This window comes from Melanostigma gelatinosum (assembly GCF_949748355.1).
Source record: "Melanostigma gelatinosum genome assembly, chromosome: 21".
Lineage (NCBI taxonomy): Eukaryota > Metazoa > Chordata > Actinopteri > Perciformes > Zoarcidae > Melanostigma > Melanostigma gelatinosum.
In genome coordinates this window covers 19,147,078-19,172,934 of record NC_136654.1, presented here as the reverse complement: position 1 = coordinate 19,172,934, position 25,857 = coordinate 19,147,078, and the positions used below count along the sequence as shown (strand labels likewise).

The 25,857-nt window shown below is 44.3% G+C and overlaps 1 protein-coding gene across 2 annotated transcripts; it reads left to right on the top strand.

The window, feature by feature from the left end:
- The first annotated feature begins 213 nt into the window (after window positions 1-213).
- LOC306795288 (vinculin) lies at window positions 214-24,838 on the top strand. Of its 2 annotated transcripts, none has more exons than XM_079293755.1 (21): window positions 214-553; window positions 10,980-11,050; window positions 13,029-13,179; window positions 14,438-14,546; window positions 14,715-14,837; window positions 14,969-15,129; window positions 17,338-17,428; window positions 17,555-17,702; window positions 18,233-18,386; window positions 18,474-18,649; window positions 19,186-19,376; window positions 20,147-20,346; window positions 20,995-21,123; window positions 21,264-21,413; window positions 21,553-21,661; window positions 21,758-22,060; window positions 22,155-22,279; window positions 22,390-22,572; window positions 22,660-22,866; window positions 22,978-23,082; window positions 23,187-24,838. In XM_079293755.1, exons 1-21 carry the CDS (start codon window positions 386-388, stop codon window positions 23,331-23,333), a joined length of 3,201 nt encoding a protein of 1,066 aa, XP_079149881.1. In that variant the 5' UTR covers window positions 214-385; the 3' UTR covers window positions 23,334-24,838. The 2 variants fall into 2 exon arrangements, with proteins under 2 accessions (XP_079149881.1, XP_079149880.1); XM_079293754.1 differs by having other exon boundaries at window positions 17,335-17,428.
- Window positions 24,839-25,857: the final 1,019 nt, after the last annotated feature.

The following is a 25,857-nucleotide window of genomic DNA, read 5'->3' as shown; positions in this document are numbered from 1 at the left end:
GAGAATCTATTACGTAATTTAGGGAGCACCTCGGATCTCTAGCAAACTCGCCTGTGTGGAAGTGGGAGGTGCCGATCCAGAGCGGCACCGCCACCGACCAATCACACGCCCAGGAAGTTCCCTTCTCGCTCGCTGATTGGCCAGAGGGCAGAAAGCTGTGGTTGACGTTGAGGTTGCTCTCTGGCTGGGAGTTTTTCACGTTGTCGGTTTCACGGGAGTAGTTGTAGTCTTCACACCGCAGGGGTGAAACTGCCCTGGGACAACAACAAAAACTAAACTATCGGGAGTATTTGGACTTGTGTAGCGGGAGTTTGGGATTAAAACTACCTGAGGTGGTAGGAGGTTAACTTAATTCTCTCTTAGATAGCGCTATAAAGTTGTCACCATGCCGGTGTTTCACACGAAGACGATAGAAAGTATCCTGGAGCCGGTGGCTCAACAGATCTCCCATCTGGTGATCATGCACGAAGAAGGTGAAGTTGACGGAAAAGCTATTCCAGATCTGACGTCGCCGGTGGCGGCCGTGCAGGCGGCCGTCAGCAACCTTGTTCGTGTGAGTAACTTTGTAAAAATATTGCACTCTGGTAACGTCTGCCTAAACTCGGCGGGTGTTCGAGGCTACCTACCGCTCTTTGTCCCTCACAGTCCTATCTCTGCCTCTATGGTAGCAGAGAAACCATGTATGCATGCTATGAAAGTTTCTTGAAGTTGTTTGACTCGGGGCAAAAGGGCAGTGACGCCCTTTTCCTCCTTGAAACATATGCCCTGCCTCCTCTGTCGCTGCCTGCCATGTCTTGACGTAGGCACTGCTGCAGGTACTGGAGCAGGCTGCAGGGGTTCATGTGTCATTTATATCAAATGCAGTGCATTTAAAAGAACAGTTGCACTGGTTATCATTGAATATGTCTGTGATTAAGAGTATGAATGGACTTCAAATACGAAAGTGTTGATTTCAGGAACCTAAGTTCATTAAATTACTTATAGCTGTTAATTGCATTGCATGTTATTTGCAAACAAAACTTCCAAACAGATCTGTATAGACTAAGGTTACGCTGCTGCAGATGCATGTCATACATATCAATGTTCTGCTTATATGACAAAATAGATATGAATTGCACTATCAAGCCTCCAGGGCTGCACACATATGTGTCAAAAACTGTTATTTTTGCAGGTGGATCCGGTGTGTTATGCTGCATTATGTGACCCATCAGATTGTGTGACCTGACAGGGACTCTGTGCTGTATGTACTGTGGTCACATGCAGTATTTTGATGGTTGTTGTGACGCCGTAATATTTGGATGGGTCATACATTTTGATGGCGTTTTGTAGAGAGAAGTGAAAACTGAAGGTCTGCTGTAAAGACAGAAATCATCAGCTGTCATAATGTTTGTTCTCTTTTCTATAGTTGACTCACCAGCAATCTGATTCGTTTTAACACAGAGTATGCTTCAAAAATAACATAAAACGATCACTTATTTTTTGACCCATGGCCGAAAACAACCGAATTCTGAGAGAACCTGGCAACAAACTGAGCTCAAAATATACCACCCTTGGTAGACATATAGCACCTATAATTTTGACTCACTCTTGACGCACTATGGCAATAAGTGCTCATGCATTATCATATCTAGTTGGTGCCCATTATGCTGAATTAAAATGTCTTTGGAGCTATTGGTTATGCATTTCCAGGCTGCCTTTCAAAGAAAACATTCAATTGCGTGCACCCGATGCAGCTGTGGTTTCATTTATATTTAGAACCAATAATGACCTAACCACGGCGGTGTCCCTCAGAGCCACGTCGTAGTGATCACGACTACAAATAAGGAAATGACGATGTTGTTTCATCAAATTCTTCGCCTGAAACACAAACCAATACATGGAACGTTTCTTGCGAGGGAAGCAGGGAGGTACGGGGGCTGTCCGATGTGGTGGCTTTTAAAGAAAAGAAGGGCTAGAGGCTGAATTAAGGCAGGCCTGGTTCCTGTGTGTTCTCTCAGTCAGCCCTGCAGTTGGTGGACGATACATTTGGACAATTGCTCTGGCATTTCCTTTATAGAGGCATTGCCTACGTTTAACCTGCAGTTTATTTAGAAGGTTTTATGTTTCATAATAACCATTTCCAGCTAGTTGACTTCATTCTATGCCTTTTTGTTATTCCTCTATACCAGGCATGTCCAAAGTCCGGCCCGCGGGCCAATCACGGCCCGAGGTCAGATTTTATACGGCCCGCGCCTTCTGTCTTAAAATGCATTATTTATGGCCCGCCAGCACAGTCAAAACGGAATGAATAAATCATACAAATTCAACATGCAATTCCTATTTTTACCTCATGGTGGCAGCACCACTCTGTAACTGTCTGGCTGTTTGAAATTGGCTCTGACCCTTGAACTGTCATGTCTACGGCAAGTAAAAAAAGGAAAGTCGATAATGAGGGCCGCCGCTTCCAGGAGAGGTGGAGATCGCAATATTTTTTTCACCGAAAACCGAAACAACGGTGTCTCCCTAATTTGTCATGAGACTGTTGCCTTGTTTAAGGAATATAATGTAAAGAGACACTACGAGACCAAACGTGCTAATGCTACAACAAGCTATCAGAGAGCGTCCGTGCTAGAAAAGTGAAGCAACTCCAAGATAACTTGGCCACACAGCAGCGGTCCCTTTCACATGAAAACATCATCAAAGTAAGCTGCGGAGTGGCCGTGGTAATTGCTAAACATGACAAACCTTTTACGGAATGTGAGGTTATCAAAGACTGTGTTATGAAAATAGCAGAAAACATTTGCCCCGAGAAGAAGACAGAGTTTGCTAATGTTTGCCTGGCTCGTAACACTGAAGAGCTATCATCAGATACGAAGAGACAACTTGATTTTTTTCGTGAGCCTGTTTCATGTGTGTTGAATTTAAATGTTAGACAACTTTTCATCACCCTCACTAAGTCATATTTAAGATTGTCTTGAGGTGAGAATATTGATCGGTTCCTATGTAATTAGCTTTTAGATGGCTTGTTCTTTGTTATCTGACTTTCAAGATGTGAAAGAAAGGCAGAATAGTTGTTGAGATGTGTTCACACATGAATGCTTACATTTGGTTACATTGCTATTTGCTGTCATTGAAAATAAAATGATAAAATAACAATGTATGTATAGGCTACTTGTATTGTTTAAAATAATGTCAGCAGGGACTGTTGGCCCTTGGGCATTTTCACATTATCAAATTTGGCCCTCTTTGAAAAAAGTTTGGACACCCCTGCTCTATACCCACTCTCAAATTATAAGCCTGTGCCCCATTGTGTGCGTTAGTTAAACGTTTACACCCACAAGGCTTCATTCCTCTGAGGGGCTTTAGACGGTGTGTAATGTTTATGTTTGACATCATATGTTGACAGAAGGCCCTCTAGCAAATCATATCGCATTAATGCCGTGGGTAATAGTTCATAAACACTGTCTAAACTATTTAGTTTGCACATAGAACCTTTTACTTGAACTGATGGTAATAATTCGTTATCCAATCATATTTATGGTTTTGTAATTAGATGCAACTACTAATAGTAAAGTGGCATTCAAGATGAACGTACTAGTCTGTCCTTCAAAGGAGTTATACTGTTGTGTGATGCGAAGGAAAATTGTATGCACGAATGTATTATAATGATAAAATATTGACAAATGTATTGCTTGCAATGATGAACCCACACAGAATTAACTGCCAACCAAGTATTTTAGCTGCTTTTAGCTATTTTTTTTGGGGGGGGGGGGGGTTACATTTAGAGTATGTACACTTTCCAGCATCAGCAGGCAGCTGTTTAGTGTTTTTTTAGCTATCTGCCCAGTACCAGCAACTATCCAGGGAAGAAAGCACAACATCCAACAGCTAAAGAGCTGCAGAAAAGGACCTGAAAGGAGAGTGAATATTGGACTTGATTCAAAATATATGCAAATGTTGCTTTGTGTCTGGTAAATGTATATATAGGCAGATGTTAGCTAGTACATTAAAAGTTGCAAAACAAATGAATTAATATTGCTTTAACTATAGAAACATTATATCGTAAATAAGGTGAATTCAATGCTTGTTGGCGGTTCCCGACACATGAAGAAGTCCTGTGCAACCTCAACTCCATTGGGGTGAAATGATCCTCCAGGCTGTGTGCACGTTCTGAATTGTGATCAGATGTTTCCAAATGTCACGAATGAATGGAAAGGCCTGTAATTATTTCCAGTTGCTGCAGCAACACTACAACATGGACAGTGTTATGATATAATTGAAGTTAAGGATCAGATGTAATTTCTTCTGGTTTCATTCCCACCAGGCCTGTGAGTCATGCGTTGCAAAGCTCAATAGTAACTACACTGTGTGGCTATTGTCTTCTTTGTGGCTGATGACAATTTAATGTTCTCAGGAAGCTTTAATGTTTAACTCTTTCTCTTGTCTCGGTGTCGCCATTTAGCCAACGCGAGTCTTTTTGTTTTCATTATCTTGACTCGGTTCAGGTGACATGAAGAGGAAATGATCATCCTTGGAAGGGAAAGGGTTACAGACGACACGTTCTAATGGTTGCATCAGGTTACTGTCCGTCGCCGGAAAAGGAAGACGAGCTTTTAGGATGCTCTGGAATGCTTGTCTGAGGAGATCTGGTGCACTCACTGCGACAAATTTGTGTCGACCTTTTTAAATGATTCAATTGAAAGGGCCTAATCTTGTTATTCCAGATGCATGGAGATCAAAGTTCAGTCCCTTCGTAAACGGACCGAGTATTTAAATTGGTCGCATGACCACAAACCATCGGGAGTCAAATACGTCCGGTCGAACCGAGACCCTTCGCTGGAGCTCAGCATCTATCGAGACAATGAGCCCGACCTCAATTAAAGATGAATGTGAAGAATTCCCAGCGAGCAGGCATGCATCCCCGCTCATACGGCGGTTGAGCTGATCCTTTTGAATGAACATCTTAGATGAAATATCGAATGAGATTATCAATTAAAAAGCATCTCCTGAGGAAAAAAACCCTCTGTTCACATGACCGTTCATGTCAGCTTCCTCTTTGTCTTTGACCCATAATGCAGCTTGAAGTTGGTGAATGTCTTCACTAGCACGATGTGGCTAACTGCAGTGAATTAACTTGTGGATCTGTTAAAGAGTATTGTGAAAGACGTTGTGTTCAATGCTTGTGCAATAACCACGACTTGTGGTTATTGCAGAAAATGACTTGTGCAACGATGACGTAAGAGAAATTTCTAACTTGGTGGATGCGCTCAACCTGCTGAGCTGCGTTGAAAGAACCAAATCCAGGGTTTGCCCTTTAAATTCATCCACATCTGGTGGCTAATCATTCATCATCGCGGGGGTTTAAGTTTGAAGTTCAAGATGTGTTGTCATAATGAAACCATTACATCTAAAACATTCTCAGTAAAATTCTGTTATTGTGTTAAATTATATCCATTGCTGAGAACCTCCCAGCTAAACACACACGTTTGTGTTGTATACTAAGTGATTGTGTTATCCTACTGGGGTAAGTGGAAGAACAACATGCATCTCTGTGTCAGCAGTCTTTCTTCTGGGTTGACGATCCAGTCCTGGTGTACTTCATTATATTTATAGCTCCTTTTTATAGCCGTGGGTCGGATAAAGAAAAGAATGCCGGCGATGTCGGGTCCTGGAACCGTAGCCTGGAACGGATGAAGTAGTGAGTGTTTGTCTTCCTGTTTGTAGAGACTCGTAGCGATGCGCCTAATACTTAAAGTTGGCCTCACTTGTAACATGTCACTCGTTCACTCGTGCAGAATATGTTAGCAACACATATGGAGTCCTTTACTTCTCTTCTCAACCTTGAGAGGATGACAGCAGAAACAACCGGAAAAGCTTTTTAAATACTTAACTATGGTTAGATGAGGATTGGACGAGGCCTTGAACAGTGGTTCCCCTTTAATCCTTTACAGATGGGGAAACAAATGTGTTCATTAGCTAAAGTGCGTAAAGGCATTCCAAAGAAAACATTCCCTATTACCTGGCTCTCCAGCTTCCTGCAATGTCTCATGGGAAATCATTGCCTGCCGCTCACCCAGTTGATTCCGTCATCCTGCGGCAACAACGCAAGGGCGACGGAGTCTGTAATGTTTGCGTAGACCGCACCTACGAGATGATAATCTAGTCCTCGCAGAAAACAATGACTTGTTGTGTCATGGATTCACACTTCACCTGTACCGTAGTCGTTCATCAGCCAGATGAAAATGAGTCCGAATAGAAGAACACGGAGGATGATTTGATGAGGAAATGCAGGAAGCCGAGTCAGGAAGACCCGGCAGCTGTCGGCCCCACTCAGGGAAACCCCCCCAATCACATGTGTATGACCGCAGACCATGACAAAGGATGCAATGCAGTAGGGTGGTCACTTTTGCCAACATATCAAGTTTGAATGATGACAAACAATGAATATGGAAGCAAACAGTCTAGACTTATCCTTATATATTTAGTATTTTTTAACGTCTGTAAACTTTTATCCAAAGCTTGACGTGACTTCCATACCATGCAGCTGCGTCTTGCGGCGTTTGAGAGTAAAGATAACGTGCAAGAAGTATTAATACGAGGGTAAAAATGTGTAATTCATAATATGACGTGCATATATGGGCTGTGAACTTTCCCTGTAAATCAAACCATCATGTTTTTGTCCCATGTTTGAATGATGTTTTAGATATTTCAAATACAAAGTGGTGGTTCCAGGATGCACTGAAAGATTTAAATCCATTCAAAGACGATAAATAAGGTCCAGGTCCGTTGAACCACCCGACTGGATGCTAGGATGTGATGTGTCCTCTTCCTCCCCATCCCTCTGCTTATGTAGTGAAAATAATCCTTCGTTATCTCTGTTCTTTTATCGGTCTTTGTCCCGTTAAAAGATTTGGCAGCTTATGTGTGACTCGTAGCGACTCGCTCTTCTTTTGAAGAGAAGGATCCACACAGACGAGTGCCGCTCCCCGGTAACACTGTAACAGGAGACGGCTAGTTGTGATGTATATTCTCTCTTGGCTGCAGGGCCACGGCCAAGCAGGCCATTTGATTTGTGTCTTTCATCGCCTCGGACATCCGCGTGTGTAGCTACTTCCTGAACCAAATTAATAAACCACGTTGGACACCCCATGACAGATGCAGGCGCTGACCGTCAGTGCGACCTCTTCGCTGCCCCCTCCGAGTCCGCGTAGTCATACGTTATTTGATACCGCAGCACTCGCTGGTTCCTCGACTATCGATCGAGAGCGGCTAATGGAGTGCTGCGCCATCAAATGTGCGCGAGCGTGTCTCATCAGATTGCGGTACAAGGTCACTTCGAGTGGGAATCAAAGAGTTGCACTTTGAGGAACTAAACCTCACGCAGTTCCATTTTTTGCAGGGCATTGCTAAGGGCAGCGGGGACCACGCTTGACAGAATTCTGCCACCGTAGATCTTTGCGGTCGCCATGACTAACGACGCATTGTGCTAACACTACCCAGCATGTGAAAGGCGGGCTGTGTTCTTGGCAGCCTTAAGGCTTTCAGAGTGGCCTTTCTTCCCCCAGCAGAGCGATGGGCTGCCGTCAACAAAGCCGAGTCTGTGCTAAAGGAGCAGCCACTTTATCGGGCTACTTCACAACACAGGGTTTTTCCACGCAGCGCTCTTGGATGGTTGAAAAGGAGCTTCAGTGTTTCCTCTCCAGACACTTAATGGTAAATGTGAGCGTCACCCAGTAGCGTGGTATGTGACAGCTTGGAAGAAGATGACACTGAATCAGTGAAACGTTTTTAAAAAAAGAAGGTGGAAGTGAACAGCTGCCCCTCCGTGGAGCGGTTGATGGAATCTATTCAGGGAGCAGGATATTTGTGTTGTGGTTCGGCCTGTGAGCGTGGGCTCTGATTAAGAATGAGATGTAAACTGGACGGCCTCGCGTCATCTTTTCCTCTCCCTCCCTTGTGTTTCCTGTCTTCACTATCAAGTGTCAAACAAAGACATCTGGGAACTAGAGATGGACGTTTTCACCACCTTCTAACATGTGCAATAAGTGTCGGTAATGTCCAGCATGGTCGGGTCATAAGAACGTCCAACATCTGGACAGAGGCTTAAAATAATGAAATGGGTCGGGCATCGTGAACTGCTTGACAACAGCGGTTATAAACACGGGTCGCCGTTCTATTTCTGCAGCAGATTGTTTGGATCGCTGTTTTTGAACTTCAGACAGAAGGAAGAGGCTCGGAGGGGGGGAGGGAGACGGTGACGACCTGTTGCATACAGTACCAAGAGCCTCCACTCGCACGGTGCTTCGGGGAGAATATGACTCGGCACTCGTTAAATGCATCCTCCACATTGTTGGCCTATGGTGTAGTCTGTCGTCTCGCTTGTGTTCAGCTTAGGTCATGTCTAAACTTGACTCAATCTCGTATAAATCTCACTGTTGGGTTTTTTTTCAATTCTGTTGCGACATTGATTACTCGTGATTTATCAAACTGGTTTTTCAGTACCTTGGAAAAAGTGTCCTCCAACGTCAGAATGCTATTATTTTGCACCAAGATACTGCCTACAAACTGACGAAAGATAGTTGAAGTATTACCACAAAGTACAGGCGTTTCGAAGCTCCCAATGAAACAAAAGAAAATGGCAAATTGGTTCGAAGCACTGACAACACTGTTTGCTTTTACATTAGACGTCACAAGTCAGGAGAGCCTTTTTACTTTCTTAAAGGAGATTAGATGTTCTCTGGTGTTGGCGAGGGTGTGAGATATTTGTGGTATCCCCCCCCCCCCCTAATCACTCATGTTGACTGCTCTGTCAGTGCCCTCTATCCCTGGCCCGTAGCCCTGCTGCCTTGTATTTGAACGGGACAGCACCGCTTTAGTTGTTGTGGTTGGCGCTTGTTCAGCGACTGTCAGCGTGGCATATGTACGCTGTCGCTTCGCTCTGAGATGGACAGCCTCTGCTAAGCTCCGGTTTTAGTTCGGCACAACCTTTGGCCCTGGTTTATATCCCCTCGGTGACTCTGAGTCCCTCCGGTCCGGTTGAAAAGAGAGTAAAGAGACGCTGCTCCATTACAGCCTCCACGTCAACCATCTGGAAGGACTCTGCTACTGCCGGACACACGTTGATTGGCTCTCTGGGAACGCTCTACAAAGCACCAGGACCATAGCTAACTTTTTTTATAATTTCCAGAAGGCCTATTTTGAATAATCAATTAATTATTTAGCCTGTGAAATATCTTTAAATCATGCCAAAACGGTGCCGTTAACGATTCCCAGAGCCCAGATAAATTGCTTGTTTTGTCAGCAAAATTCAGAGAAAGGAAACGTGTTGGAAATGTTATATATTGCTAAATTATGAGTGTGACGGGGATGTAATCACTCATGTGTGCATGTTGTTAGTCCCGCTGTGGGACTAATATAGGATTATCTCATGTATTTATACATGTTATAATAAATCTTTAAAACATTAAAGGAAATCTTTAACGTCTCCCTGTTGGGCAGGGATGCAGCTTGTTCTAACCCGGTCAGTGTGAGCCGTGCTCTGGCATGAGCGCGTGTTCTCTCTCATCCGTGGCAGCTCGAGGGGGGTGAGCCGTGTCTCCCTACAGAGCTGAGGTCATGATGGGGGAGGTGAGTCATTTTGGCATTTGAGAGGCAGAGGCGACGTTCAGCTGCTTTACACATAACTGTGCTGAGGCCCCCCCCCCCCTCCACCAGCTGCCTTGTTGAAATAATTGTTCACTGGAAGAGTAACTGGACATCATTCTAGAGAATAGCATGATTAAAGACAAAAGTCCCATGGGGGGGGGGGGGGGGGTGTTGTGGTTTTTACTCATGCAATCGATGTGTAAAATGTGTTTCTTCAAAGCTTGGGAGTAAATCTAACATTTGAATATAACTGAGCTAGCGCAACTATTGCAACTCTGTAACTTACTGCTCGAGCTGAAGGTGTTGATCCTTGTGAGTGATGAACTAGTCGTCAGGGCGGAGGCCCTAATACGGTTTGACCACCCTTGATGCCACCTTTTCCACAGAGTGCATTATCACTCTTATACACTCTTATAAAGCTGTGCTTTTCGACCCATGATTGACTTACAGTCACAAGAGCAAATGTGAGCAGTTTAACACCCCCCCCCCCCCCCCCGTGCACCAATGTAGAGCGGCTGTTACACTGTTGACAATGACCAGCCAACCAGAAAAGAGGATTTCCTGTGGCGACACTCTACAGTAATTCTCCTCATCTTTCATCAGTATTGTTAGCAGACAATGCTCTGATGAGCCAACCACAGAAATACCATTTGATGAACAAATGGCAGACATTGTGAAAAGCCTGATATTATTCAATACTATTCGTGCCGTCAACTGAACAAGGCATGCCTTGGTTGCACATTGAGCCACAATATGCAGCATGTGATCACAGTGTCCTGCAATCAAATCAAAACTAAAAAAGGCAAATGTGTACAAAGAATAATCATGATTCTATCTAAAACTATTACAGTAACTACTGTAGAGGGACGCTGTGTGGTGGTGGTTTTAAGAGTTTCATCCCAAGACGTTCTCTCTAGCCTTTCATCCGCTCACCATGTTCACCGGCCGAACAGTGTCCTCCTCTCCCATGACTCTGGACAGCATCTCTTTTGATGCTGTAATGGACCAATGACCTGCACAGGGTCATCTTTGACCTTTTGCCCAGTGCATGCTGGGACAGACTCGGGCTCCTGTGACCCTGAAAAAGATGAAACAAAAAGAGCAAATTCCAAGTGGGTGAAGTCAGTTAGAAACATACCAGATAACTCAAATTGAGCACCTGCTGTAGAAAACATGTTAACATTAACTCATGCTTCTTTTTAATTTGTTGGCGGGAATTATGAAATTTTCATTTTGTGCAAAATGTCGTCTCTTGTCTTTTTTTTTTGGAAATGTCTGTTGTGTGTACATTACCTCTTTATTTCCTGTTGCATGAAGTCATAGTCGATTGATTTTCTCCACTCTGTGTTCTCCAGGTGGGGAGAGACACTGTACAAACCACAGAGGACCAGATCATGAAAAGGGACATGCCACCAGCTTTTATCAAGTAAGCACAGAAGGACTTCTTTGCAGACATTCAGTTTCATACAGCAACAACCTCCCACAAATGTATTTGGATGAAACAGTAGTCTCTCTACAGTACCTGGAACCCACTGGCCTCTCTCTGGCTCTCTTTCTCTCTCTATCTGTTGCAGTAATGGCTGGTTTGTCCAAGCAAAGGTCAGACACGGCATGTTAAGTGCCTCAGAATTGTGTAACAGAAATACTTTTCTGCCTAGGGAGGAGTTCCTCTGCCCTAAAGGAGACTGGCCAAACACTCATACATGCCCTCATAAATGCTGCTGCTGCTAGTTAATGTTAAAACATGAAACGCACACAAAAACATTTACATTTTGAGGTAGAACAGTAGCCATGTGCATCAGCTAAATCATTCATTTGTGCTCAGCAGTCTTTTATCGATTCTTACATGGGAGACTACACTCGAGATAGGGAGTGCCAGGATCTAGGAGCCCCCCCCCCCCCAAAGGTCAGGGATGAAATGCATTGGCAGGCGCAGGTCGTCAGGCTCAACATATTTGGCGCCTCAAAGTCAGATCGTCACCCTGTCGTCATCCATCAGCACATGTGCTGGAATGCGTCTCCTTTACTAAATATAGTGTCTGCCGGGGTCCGGCTAATGCGTGGCTGTTTCTCGCTAGTGCACGCTGAAGGACACCGTTGGCCGTCCCTGCAAACACACACACACACACACATTCACACACACACGTCAGCCTTGATGTCATGCACATACGTTAGCATTTATCCTGCAGGAGACTTGCTACTTGCAGAAGAATGGAAACTGAGCTCCTCTTCTTTGGCCCCTCTAAGCGCCTCAAAATATGGAAAATAGCAAAAATGATCTCTTGTTACTAGGGCAAAATTTGGCCTGTTGGTAAGAGAGTAAGAGCAGTATACTGTGGAAACTACAACATGCATCGGCCCTTGGCTTGTTGCCTGTTTCTATGTGCAATGTGGCTGTGACGATACAATGCAGCGGGCATGTATGATGCTGAATCAAAGGGCTGAGCCTGCAGTTTTTTTTTTTTCCTGCTCTGGAGTTGACTGATTGCATCGCACCCAGGAGGCAACACTCAATCATACATTTCAAATTGGGCCGAGGCCAGCTAGAGCTCCGCCTCCTGCGGTCCAAATCACATCCTGTGAGAACAAGCGTAACCTTTCTGTCACGAGGTGTAGATGCTCATGCTGCAGAAGTCAAAGTTAAGTCAGTTATGTTTATAAAGCCCAAAAACAAAGGGTCTTACAACCTGCACATCATGTGACGCTCTCTATCCTTAGTCCCTCAGCCATTAAAACATTCAGAAGCGCGCTTCATTTTAAAACCGGCCCACAACTTGCTTCCCGTAACCCACTCACTCAGGAACTCCCTGAAAAAGAAATAGTCCTGTCCATTCACTTACGGACTCGGTAGATTTCTTCTGGAGCATCCAGCTGAAAATGACCATTTCCAAGTTCAAGAATGAATCTTCAAGCTCAATTCATCATGCTTGACAACACACAGAGTTTACTCTGAAAAGAATGCTTCAATAATTCCCCAAATATATCCTCTAAAAATGACTTAAAGTACTAGAAAGCTGAAGGAGACGTTTCTTCGTCTGTGTATACATAGAGCTTTTGCTAAAGAACAATGTTTGCTTCAGATATCTACCAAGATATCATACATGCTGTGCTGTAGCTTGTGAACAGTATTGATTGAAACACACACACAGAGCGCAGCACAGGAAGGAAGCTACTGACCATCGTGTTAGGAGACGATTCTTCAGTTCACGACAATCACTTTTGAGCGGAAATATATTTTTGCAACAGTCAAATCGAATCGGATCAGGAGTTTGACTCCAACAGCTCTCACATGAGCATTTGGTTAAAATGTCATGGAAAGCATAGAAGAACTTGTTTTTTGAGCATTTCTTTGTGTTTGTTTTTATGAGCAGGGATTGAAATGTAGCGTCTTGTGCTTTCCACAGAGTGGAGAATGCGTGCACTAAACTGGTGCAAGCTGCCTCCATGCTGAAAGCCGATCCGTACTCTGTTCCTGCTCGGGATTACCTCATCGATGGCTCTCGGGGCATCCTCTCTGGGACCTCAGACCTGCTCCTGACCTTTGACGAGGCCGAGGTATTCATTCATTCATTCCTCATTTTATTTAACAAATCCGTGAACCAGAACAAACCTGTTTGCTTAACAAAGAATGCCGATTTTGTTACGGAGAGAAATATCAGGTGATACTGCCTGATATCATCTGTTTTAGCGGTTTAGCGTATTCCACCACACCTCATCCATGGAGTGGTTTCCTACATTTTGTAGGGTGTGGTTTTGCTTCAGCAGCTTCAGAAACATGTGAATTTAATCATGGTTTATTGAGACATCTGACGGTGGAGGAATTGATTCCTCTGCCTCTTGTCCTCCGCAGTCCTGTTCGTAAAGCATTGGTGCAGAATGGTGGCCACTGACATGTGCTTTGACTTGCCTCAGTATAACAATGTCTTCTGTGCTTGGCTGGTTATAAACAGGAACCAGGAAGCAGGGTTTTGTGATAAGCTGATAACATCAGTACAACTAGATACAGAAATGTCACGCCACGAACTCCTGCATGAAAGTCTGCTGCACCTCCAAGAAAGCCAAACATGTGCTGAACAAGTCTGCTAGAGTCAAATACAAAACCCAGCCGTGCAAAAAGAAGCGTCACACACTGTATGTCTGGCAAACTGAGTTGAGAAATGGACAGTAGATGGTTAATCTAGCCTGTAACTGTGTTAAAAGCTGTACCATTGATTTTCATTGAGCAGAAGCTGAGCTGAAAGGGGCTTTAAGTGTCTCTTAATGGACACTTGAGTGTGACAGAAGCCTGCTGCTACAGGCTCTTCTGGTATAAGGACAGTATCCATCCCTGCATACCTCTTGGGTGCTGTAAGACTTATACAGAAGACAGAGAGGTAGATAAATATACTGCACACGTCTGTGCAACTCTATATTTCTTGCACACTTCCTAAATCTTGAACCAGGCAGCAGTATCATCTCGCAGGCCCATCCCGCTTATCCTCTCGGGGATGGAGAGTCAAATAAAAAAAGCTGCATATCAGCTCTCTGGGAGCAGACATCAGGCGTCCCGGCGCTGTGTGCAGCCGTCAGCAGGAGTCATCAGTCAGCGGTGCCATCATGTTTTCCGATGCAGCTCACGGATGGCCCTGTCTAGTGGAGTGGTGACTCCAGCAGTCCACATAGAGCTGGACTGAAGCAGGACAAAGAGGCTGGAATGTCAGTAGGCAGCATTATCAGAGTGTCATTAGAGTGAATGGGAAGAGGGGCGGGGTTGCATAATCACTTTTATTTGGGAATGCAACTTTGCTTTTGTCATATCTTGTCATTATTGTAGGTCCGCAAAATAATCCGTGTGTGCAAAGGCATCCTGGAGTACCTGATGGTGGCAGAGGTGGTGGAGTCTATGGAGGACTTGATCACCTACACAAAGAACCTGGGACCGGGTCAGTCTTGGTCTTTTTCTCAAGTTAAATGTACAATCTGAAAATGAACTAGCAACTCCAACTGTCAGATGCTTTATTGGAATGTAAAATAAATTCCATTTGTATGCTACTTGAGTACGGTAAATGCACTTAGTTCCTTTCCTCCTCTGGTCTGTCGCCTGTGCTCAGGCATGACAAAGATGGCAAAGATGATAGACGAGCGCCAGCAGGAGCTGACTCATCAGGAGCACCGCGTGATGTTGGTCAACTCCATGAACACAGTCAAGGAGCTGCTGCCCATCCTCATCTCAGGTATTCACACAATTCCTACACGTTGCTTTTTTATTTTAATTTTATAAAAAGCAAATACACTTGCCCACACCTATTCTAGTGCGGTATTCATCAGTTGAACGATCGTCTTGTTTGGTGTTTTTATATTTCAGGGATCAAAATCTTTGTGACAACCAAGACATCTGGCAGCCAGGGCGTGGAGGAGTCCTTGAAGAACCGTAACTTCACTTTTGAGAAGATGAGCGCCGAGATAAACGAGATCATCCGAGTGCTGCAGCTGACGTCCTGGGACGAGGATGCCTGGGCCAACAAGGTATGCAAAAACAACTTCCAGGCTCTTACCTTTGACTGTCCATGACCATCAGAGTCACACTGTTATTATATATACATACCAGGGACCAGAGACGGTTGTGCTCTTTGACTTTGTTTTTGTGCATCCTTTTATGGATTCCAACTGGAGGTTCGTATGAGCAAAGATTTAGCTTTGTCTGCTTCCCACTGTGCTCTCACACACTCCCAGAATGCCTTTGGCACGAGGCTGCAGACCGGAGAGAATATAAAGTGATCTTCTTCTCATTTGGTGTGTTTCTTGCACTTTGTTTCATCAGGATGACGTTATTTCAAGGTTGATTTAATTCAAGTAGTGATGCTTTACCTCTCTGTCCGTCTCTATAGTAGCTGGTTCATCTTTTTTGCCTCTTTCATGTTCCTCTGCTCTGCACGTTCTGCTTCTTTCGTGTCCCAACGCTCTCCGGAAATGGCTCTCTACTGTGGCTCACTTTCTTCCTTGTTGACACTTTTCTTTCTGTTGCTCTCAGTTGGTATGTCCAGTTCAACGTGTGTATTTATTTACGTGGTTCTTCCTTTCTTTCGACCGTTTCTTTCTCCCTTCGCCCCCTGTAGAAGGTAAGCCTTGCCTCTCTCGCAGCAGCATGTCTGACAGATGTGTGTGCCGCCTTGTGCTGTGTGGTGCCATTGTGTGCTCATCAGTAGTCGGCTTAAACTGTTGACTACATGTTGATAGAGTAAATTAGCAGGTTGAATAGCTGAAAGGTTGAATCTATGCAGTATCCCCCCCCCCCTCTTTTTGGATTTGTTTTGCTTCATGACATGGCATCGTGTCAACATCTGCGTGTCCTCCTGTGTCAATTAAACCTCCCTGTATGCATGTCCTCAACCTGTCTGACGATCGATTGACCTTACTCATCCTGTATTGATTGGGGTGTCATTAATGAGAACTCTCTCAGCGTTTCTCCTGATCCGTACTTGCGTTTAACAGCATTGGGAGGAGCGCACATAGAAAAACTGAGATATGGCCTTGTTTGCTCACGAATCATATTTTCATGAACATCCTCTCACTTTACATGAGCAGGATTACTAATGCAGTGAACCACACCTTGAGTATTGTTTAAGTAGCTGAATACTGCTCTCTGTTTGACTATAAGCTGTAATGAATGTGTGTTTGCATTTAGGAGTCTTTCACTTTACTTCTTCACTCGGATACACTTGTGGTTACACACAGAAGAGCAGCTGCACAAGTTTGAACAGTGACCTAATACACCCCCGCAGCTCTGGTGACATCACGTCACACCTGGATACTTCCTGTTTTTTTTGTTTTTTTCCCCCACCCTTGTTCTGCTGCGTTACTCCACACTCCCAGTTATTCAAACAAACTCATTGTTTTCTTTTTATTTGGACAAAGAGATCATTGTGAAGGGCTCAGACATATTTTGCGATGAACATTGTTAAAAAACAAGCAGCGGAGGTTTGTTCTTAATTCTGCTCCCAAACTCTCGCTGAACTCTTTGATGAAGATGCACGCCGCGTCATGAAGGATAGCAACGTGTGATTTTTCTGAATTTCTATTGTCGTACCATGAGAAATAAGCTCACTCATTCATCCGCTGCTCCGCGTCCTCCGGGACTCCGCTTTGTTTTGCCGACATCAGCAATGAGTGGACTCATTGCCGATGTCGGCCGCTGCTGGACAGATTGTTGTATTTCCATCCGCTCCGATTGAGATACAATGGAAAGTCGTTTGGCTTTTATAGCATGACACGCTCGTTATTGACGAAGTGAAGGAAATATGGGAACGGCATGTGCTCCGTGGTTGTGCCTGACGGATGCTAGCGATGCAGCACATGGACTGTACTGCGTGTTTCCTTTACTGGAACAACTAAACAGTCGGGTTTGATCAAAACGATGACGATAGCCTGGACCTTTTTTTCACCATCATTTAACTTGTTCAGGAAAAACTGTGAATGAGCAGAAATACACTCCAGGTTATTATAATACAACATGTTAACCTCATTCACGCAGACTATACTATCTACAGGCTCATTGACTGGGAATTAAAATGAGATTCCAGTGTCTAATAATCAGCTCATGATTTATAGAGAGAGTGTGTATACATGGAATGACTAAGGGCATTGATCAACTCCTTTTTTAAATTTCTTTTATTTCTTTGGTTGCATTGATTCCCTTTTTAAGATATTCATGTATTCTGTGTTTCAAACCCAAAGGACACAGAGGCCATGAGGAGGGCTCTGGGGCTTATCGACTCAAAGATCACTCAGGCTAAGAACTGGCTGAGGGATCCAAACGCTCAACCAGGTAACAAACAGCCATGCCCCTTTTCCTTTAAACTATTCATTCTGCCACTAATCATGCGCTACGGCTGATAATCTAGCTGTATCTGGTGACGTTGTTGACGTGTCTGACTTTGCGTTCTGCGTCTAGGGGACGCAGGCGAGCACGCCATCCGCCAGATCCTCGACGAAGCTGGGAAAGTTGGTGAACTGTGTGCCGGGAAGGAGCGCCGAGATATCCTGGGCACGGCCAAGACCCTGGGCCAGATGACTGACCAGGTGTCTGAGATGAGGGCCAGGTACACTGTACACCATGAAAGACGTTGCTTTGAGCGTCTGTGGCACAACTATGGCGAGAAATTGTCCCTCATATTTCACGTGGTCTATTTCATTCTCCGTCGTGTCCTGTTACCGTATGAATCCCTTATCAAAAATTGGATATTTTTATTGATAAATGCTCCTTTGACACAGTAGTTTCATTTTCCACCCTTAAAGGGATTATGAGAGGGGATTACAGTGTGTAAGAGTGGAAGTGATATCCTTCTGATATGAAATGTGATTGTCACCAGGGACCCTGAGTCACGCTTGATTAAACGCAGCTGTCTGGTAATCCGTAATCTACTTTAACCCCTGGCTGAGTTTCTCTGCTGAAAACTGAGAGGTGTCTGTGAGCCTTGTCTGGTAATAGAGGCATTAGGTTAGGACATGCTATTCCTAAACAGCGGGACCATAAGGCTTAGGATTTTTGAATAAACAAAGAAGTGTGCATGTGTGGCCTTTTAAAGGCTGCAGTTCATGGTATCCATGTGTTTTTCTCTGTCTACCCCAGAGGTCACGGGGCGTCGCCGGCCTCCATGCAGAAGGCGCAGCAGGTTTCCCAGGGGCTCGACGTGCTAACTGGCAAGGTGGGAAATGCTGCTCACAAGCTGGAGGCCATGACTAACTCCAAGCAGGCTATCGCCAAAAGGATCGATGCGGCACAGGTGAGTCATTAACCCTTGTTTGCCTTGCAAAACATGGATTCCAAGCTGGAAAGTGGAAGTCTTTGATGGTGTCTCCTGCCCCCGCAGAACTGGCTGGCTGACCCTAACAGCGGGCCAGAGGGAGAAGAGAACGTCAAAGCCCTGCTCATGGAGGCCAAAAAGATCGCAGACATGTGCGAGGACCCGAAAGAAAGAGACGACATCTTGCGCTCTCTTGGAGAGATCGTTGCCATGACTAACAAACTGTCTGATCTCAGAAGACAGTAAGTTCCTGACTGCTGGAAATATGCATCATTTTATGCTGGGTTTGTTTTTTAGAGTCTGATCTAAAGTTTTGTTTTTTTTGCCCCTTCTTTCTAACTCCACCGTTCTGCTTTATTCCAGTTTTTCAGATGCTTTAATTCAAGTATTGTTTTTACATATGCAGCATTCAGTGTGGGGGGGGGGGGGGGGTGGAAGTGATTATCTACCCACAGATCAGTGAGGTATTTTATCTCTTCCGTTTTCCTCATAAGAATTTTCTATTATTCCTGTGAGAGGACAGATTTATTACTACAATTTGACAGTAAGTGTTCTCGTTCCACTTTTAGAAGTGGACTGGAATATTATTTTAGTTTTTAGTTTTTTTGTTTTTGTTCTGCACCAGGAATTATAAAAAACCCACTAATTTTACTTTATTAAGCTGATGTACTCCCGATTTGTCAAACTGATTGATAACTGTAGCTGGCCATTTACAGGCCTCATTTCAGCCATATCTTTATGATAAAGCCCCCTTTTTGCTGTTTTTAATTCCTTATAGGGGTAAAGGTGACACTCCTGAAGCCAGAGCTTTGGCTAAACAGATCGCAACAGCTCTGCAGAACCTGCAGTCCAAGACCAACAAAGCTGTGGCCAACAGCAGGCCCGCAAAGGCGGCTGTTCACTTGGAAGGAAAGATTGAGCAAGCGCAGCGCTGGATCGACAATCCCACCATGGATGACAGCGGTGTGGGTGAGTCTGGCTCCCATCCTCCCCAACTTCCTCGTCTCTCTATCTTTCTCTCACATTCCTTCCACTGCCCCGGTGGTTAAAGAGCAGACCAGACACTTGTACCGGTACATGTCGCTCTCTACTGTAGTCGATATTCCACAATACAACATTGTCCTTATTAATTTATTTACTTTTGGCTTCTCTCCTCTCAAACCTGAACATCGTCTTATATGTTTACAATGACGCTGTAGGCTGGCTGCTCTAAGATTGATTGGTTCTTACATTATGAATGAGGCAACGCTTACATATAAGGAGCGACATGAAATAATACAGAAGCACAAGCAGTAAAATACCAAAACTACCCAGCATTCAATAGGCAGCTATTTGCAGGAAGTGGCCAAATTCAACGCTGTTCTTAAAAAGCACACTTTACAGTTAATTAGTGCTGAAATATTTTCCAATTTTGGTGTTTCATTTGTCATTTATCAATCAAAAACTTTCTCTGGTGAAAATTTGCCTCTTTTCTGTTTCATGCCGTTATAAATTGAGTATCTTCGGATGTTGGTTTTGGGCTATTCGGTGCACAAAACAAGCTTTTTGACACCGTGGGAATGTGATGGGCATTTTTTTCCGACATTTTGTTGATAATTTGTCTCTTAAGTACACAAGTGTGTTGGTGTTAATGGACCCGACTGGAACAACAGAATGTTAATTAGCAGTACAAGGAAAATGTTGTTTTTTGTGAATCTCTATGTTAATATGTGTGTGTGTGTGTGTGTGCGTGTGTTTAGGCCAGGCAGCCATCCGTGGGCTGGTGGCTGAGGGCCGCAGGCTGGGCAACGCTCTGCCAGGGCCGTACAGGCAGGAGCTGCTGGGTAAGTGTGAGCGGGTGGAGCAGCTCATGGCCCAGCTGGCCGACCTGGCCGCCCGCGGTGAAGGGGAGTCCCCTCAGGCACGAGCTGTTGCTCAGCAGCTCCAGGAGGCTTTGAAAGTAAGACGGCTCCCACTCAACAGTCCTTCTCATTCAGACTAGCTTCACTGTGATAGACCAGGATGTAGACACAGACAGAGAAACAACCCCCTCTGCTGGTTACTAGTGGTGGAAGAAAGCACAAGTAGCAGACCATAATGGAAAAATACTCCACTAAAAGTCCAGTACAGTACGAGCAATAATCTGGGAAATAATGAAAATCTCGGACCTACAATTTTGCGGTATTCATTCTTTCAGATGAGTTGAAACATTACAAGCCAGACTGAGAAACGTCTCTAAAACTCTTAAAATACTGAAATTCTGAAACAGGTTTTCCATGGTTGCCCAAAAGACTGCATTTTGTAGAGGCTATATTTGAAGTTTATGTTGTCCAAACTGAATTTAAGCTCTAAATCGGCAAGATAGTTAATTAAATATAAAGTAGAATAACTTCCTCAAAGAAGAAAGTAAAACCTCAATACTGTGCTTCCATACAAGACTCACTTACTCCAGAGGGTATTGAAGCTCATTACGACGTTGTATTTTTGTAATCTACAACATCAGCTATTCATTTGGACATTTTTTTTTTTATTCATAACACGTGTACTTCTGTAATCTCAGCGAGCCACCGTGAGTGCGGTTGTAACGTCCGGTTTGTCTTCCCCGCAGGACTTAAAGGGAAAGATGCAAGAGGCGATGACTCAAGAGGTGTCAGACATCTTCAGTGACACCACCACCCCCATCAAGTTACTGGCAGTGGCTGCCACCGCCCCTCTGGACTCCCCCAACAGAGATGAGGTCAGCGGTACAGTCACTCTGCTCCTCGCTGTGATCTCATTGCAATGAGCCTCCCTGCAGTGCTGTTGTGTTCACGGGCACGGCGTTGCGTTATTTCCAACGACCCTTTTGGGATAATTGTTTTATTTGATCATGTGTAGGTCTTTGACGAACGGGCTGCCAACTTTCAGAACCACGCCAATAAGCTTGGCACCACAGCAGAGAAGGCTGCTGCTGTGGGTACTGCCAACAAAAGCACGGTGGAGGGAATCCAGGCTGCTGTCAAGTCAACGAGAGACTTGACACCACAAGTATGTAACAGTTCAGTGTTTATCTTGTTTCCACCACTCTCCATCGCGCGTGACAAAGCGTACGCGTTTCTCGCTTCACGAGCCAAGTCTATAGCGGTTGTCGTTGGACTGACAATTAACGGCTGGGGATATCTTGTAGGTGGTATCTGCTGCTCGTATTCTGCTGAGAAACCCCGGCAATCAAGCTGCATACGAACATTTTGAAACCATGAAGAATCAGTGGATCGACAATGTGGAGAAAATGACAGGTGCCGTAAAGCTGCTGCAAATCCCCTGATTGCAGGTGATCCGTATGTCGCACCTCATTGTGTGATTCCCTGTATTAACATGTTACGGATGTTCAGGTTTGGTGGACGAGGCCATCGATACCAAGTCCTTGCTGGATGCCTCAGCAGACGCCATCAAGAAGGACCTGGAAAAGTGCCGTTTGGCCATGGCCAACCACCAGCCTCAGATGCTGGTCGCCGGCGCCACCAGCATCGCCCGCAGAGCCAACCGTATCCTCCTGGTGGCGAAGCGAGAGGTGGAGAACTCCGAGGATCCGAAATTCAGGGAGATGGTGAAGGCCGCGTCTGATGAACTGAGCCGGACGATTTCTCCGATGGTGATGGATGCTAAAGCGGTGGCTGGAAATATCCACGATCCAAGTAAGTTGATGTTGATCACCGGTTTTAGGATGATGTCTTATGTGTGCGTGTGTGTGGAACCTGCTGATTAGCGAGTTTGTTTTGCGTTTGCCAGGTCTGCAGAAAGGCTTTTTGGACTCAGGTTATAATATTCTTGGTGCTGTGGCAAGGGTCAGGGAGGCCTTCCAGCCCCAAGAGCCAGACTTCCCACCACCTCCTCCAGAACTGGAGCAGCTTAGTGTAAGCCCTCGGATAAGCACACACCTTTAATTTGGCAAACCACCTGAAGCTGATTTGGTTTAATTTGTTTTTCACTGCCGAACCATAATTACTTTAACTTGTCCATGTAGCTTAACGATGAGGCAGCACCACCCAAACCTCCTCTTCCTGAGGGTGAGGTTCCTCCCCCCAGGCCTCCTCCCCCAGAGGAGAAAGACGAGGAGTTCCCCGAGCAGACCGGTGATATGGTCAACGAGCCCATGATGGTAGCTGCCAGGCAGCTCCACGATGAAGCCCGCAAATGGTCCAGTAAAGTACGTGACCACTGTAAATGGATGAATGGACTTTTACCCTGGAATCCCACACTTTCAGATTGATCATGTTCCTGTCGTACCCCACAGGGAAATGACATCATTGGCGCTGCCAAACGAATGGCCTTGCTCATGGCTGAGATGTCCCGTCTGGTGCGTGGACAAGGCGGCGGAAACAAGCGCGCCCTCATCCAATGCGCCAAGGACATCGCTAAGGCTTCTGATGAAGTCACCCGGCTGGCCAAGGAGGTGGCCAAGCAGTGCACCGACAAGCGTATCCGGACCAACCTGCTCCAGGTCAGTTCCGTCGTCTTTATCGGAGGGTTGTGCAGTGGATTTTTTTCACTGTGGAAGACTACGCTTTCTTTGTTTTGTTTGGCCTCGCTTGACTTTCCGACCCGGTTTCAGGTGTGCGAGCGCATTCCTACCATTAGCACCCAGCTCAAAATCCTGTCCACAGTCAAGGCCACCATGTTGGGTCGTACCAACATCAGTGAAGAGGAGTCAGAGCAGGTGAGAGGGGTCTTTATTAAGAGTGTCTTAGTTTTCCTATAACAGCCTTTTGAAAGCGGATCTTTGCAGCCCTCATCACTGTATCTTAATTTGTTCTTCGGCAGGCTACCGAGATGTTGGTGCACAATGCTCAGAACCTGATGCAGTCTGTGAAGGAGACCGTCAGGGAGGCTGAGGCAGCTTCTATTAAGATCCGTACCGATGCCGGTTTCACCCTGCACTGGATCAGAAAGACCCCCTGGTACCAGTAAGAGAAGGGCCACTGTTCCGGTTCTCTCCAGCTGTCCAGGAGGACATTGAATGGACAGATAGATACTTTATCAGAGCTATGATATCAGGGCCCGTCACGCTCATAACGGGTGAACCTTCTCTATTAGTCCCATATCCTGTCTGTAACAGTTGCTGTTCTGGTAGAATGTAAACATTGGGACTGTCGGTGCGAGTCATGGGTTAGATTCTTACCGGGAATGTCTTTTTCTTTTTTTTCTAAAGTGTGTAAAGAATTCGTTTTAAAGCTTATTTCGACAAATCGCAGGAACATATACTGTATGTTTTGAATAGAGGTTGGATTTCATATTATGCAATTATTTTTTTTTTTTGTTCCCTCTTCTAGACACAAACCTTAAGTTCAATTTAAATAACTCTATTTTCTCAAGAGACATTTTTATATCTTTGTACTGATAATTGTATTATGATCTTGCGTTCATCTTTGCTAGGATAAGCACATGAACTTGAGGAGTTGTTACAAGTACATTATAGGCCGACGCTTAGCAAACACAAAACATATTCAGTGGTGTTATGCCATGTTTACACTATTCTGTATGATCACAAGTGAAAGCGAAACACTGTTAATTATTTTCCATATTGTAATGCGACTGTAGCGTTCTTTATTTTCTTAAAAGTCCTGCCAAAGACATTCTGCCATAATCTTTGAAAGTGTAGTTGTCTTTCTTTGGTCAGCAATATTATTTTGTTACTCAAAAGAATAACTTAAATTTCTGCCAACAGCAGCTTAAGTTTAAAAAAAAAGAGACTTGAACTCAACTCTTTCTGGATAGGTTCAATGTTTCCGATGTAAGAAACAGGCTTGTGCTACGGTATGAGGCCTTATAGCCAAAATAATTACACAAGCCCAAGCTTACGCTAACAAAGCTCAGCCTTCTATAGAGATGCTTGCCTTGTCGGCTGTTTTTTTTTTTCCTTCTTCTTCTCACAGTTGTACGTCTCATGTTGTTTGTGATATATCAATTGCACACTCGTAGGTAGCCGAGGGAATGACAAGAGTTTAGATATGAAGCACAGTGTCTGCTGCCGCTGGTGAAATCTTCACATTTGTCTCCACACACGACTAAACATAACTGGCCACTATCTGTGGCTCCTGTAGTTGATATTTTTGAAAAATGTCTGAAGACCGTTGGTGTGAATGTGTCTTTTTACAAGTATCTAATACCAACTGATGTGCCTTGTGAAAGAAACTCTATTTGCAATTGATACGTTCTCATTTACAGATGTTTTGTATCATTTGTACAAGGTATGATGGGGTTGATTTCTTCAAAACACTTGTTGTACATGATTCTTCTATAAAGTTTCACTTCATGACTTTTACTTCAAGGCAAATCATGCTCTATGCAAACCCCATGAAAGTTTGTTTGAAAATAAGATATCAAAATTATGCAACTTGGTTGGGTTTAAATGGGCCTAAACAACATCTTGCTGAGTCATTGTTCACAATTTTGTAATAAAGCATTTTATAGCACTTTGAGGTGTGTTTGCTCTGTGATTTATGTTCTTCTCAGATATGCGTACCAGTGTCTTTATCGTAAGGAAGTAAAAGCTTTAGAATGATTGTCCCATTATCTTTTTTTTTTATAATCTTGTTCCCGTGGGTTAGCAATTGTGTGAATGTCAAGACCTGCTTTTTTATCTAAGGGAAAATATCTACAAGCATGCTTCAAATGACAATGAATTCATTCATTTTTTGCCTTTTCCTGGATATTTTAGCGTTGACATATCTTTAGACCAGGGCTCTCAAACTCATTTTCACTCCGGGCCACATCAGTATCATGGTCGCCCGCAAAGGGCCGGTCGTAAATGTAACTACTCGTGACATATTGTTAAATAACTCTCTGCATTCAGTTTAAAGTAGTCTTCAATGTGCTCACAACACATTTCCATGTTAAATGTACAGTAAGCCAAAGAGCTGCTTCTATGACTGTTTAAGTATCTCATAATTTTGACTTTCTATTTCATAATTTTGACTCTCAATCTCATCATTTTGACTTTCAATCTCATAATTTTGACTTTCTATCTCAGAATTATGACTTTCTATCATAGTTATGACTTTCTATCTAATAACTTCGACTTTCTATCTCATAATTTCGACTATGGGGATATTTTTATTATTATTAGTCTAACTTAAAAAAAGGTTTGGTTTTTTTGCTGGCGGATTCGCGGGCCACATAAAATGACGTGGCGGGCCGAATTCGGCCCGCGGGCCAGGAGTTTAAGACCCCTGCTTTCGACAATAAACAGGGGAGAGAGGAGGATATGAATGTAAACAAAGTCCTGGGCTTGGATAACTGTAGTTCATTTTACCACTGGGACACCGAGGCATTTCACTGATCTTCACTTAATCTTAAATAAATGAAACCCCTGTGACCTGAATTTGCATAATGCCATTTGTTGATGTTATTTTTATGCTGTTAATGTGCCACTAATGTCTCGTTTTTGACCATAAGAATTAAGATTACGATGTGCTTTAGTGGTGCTTATTAT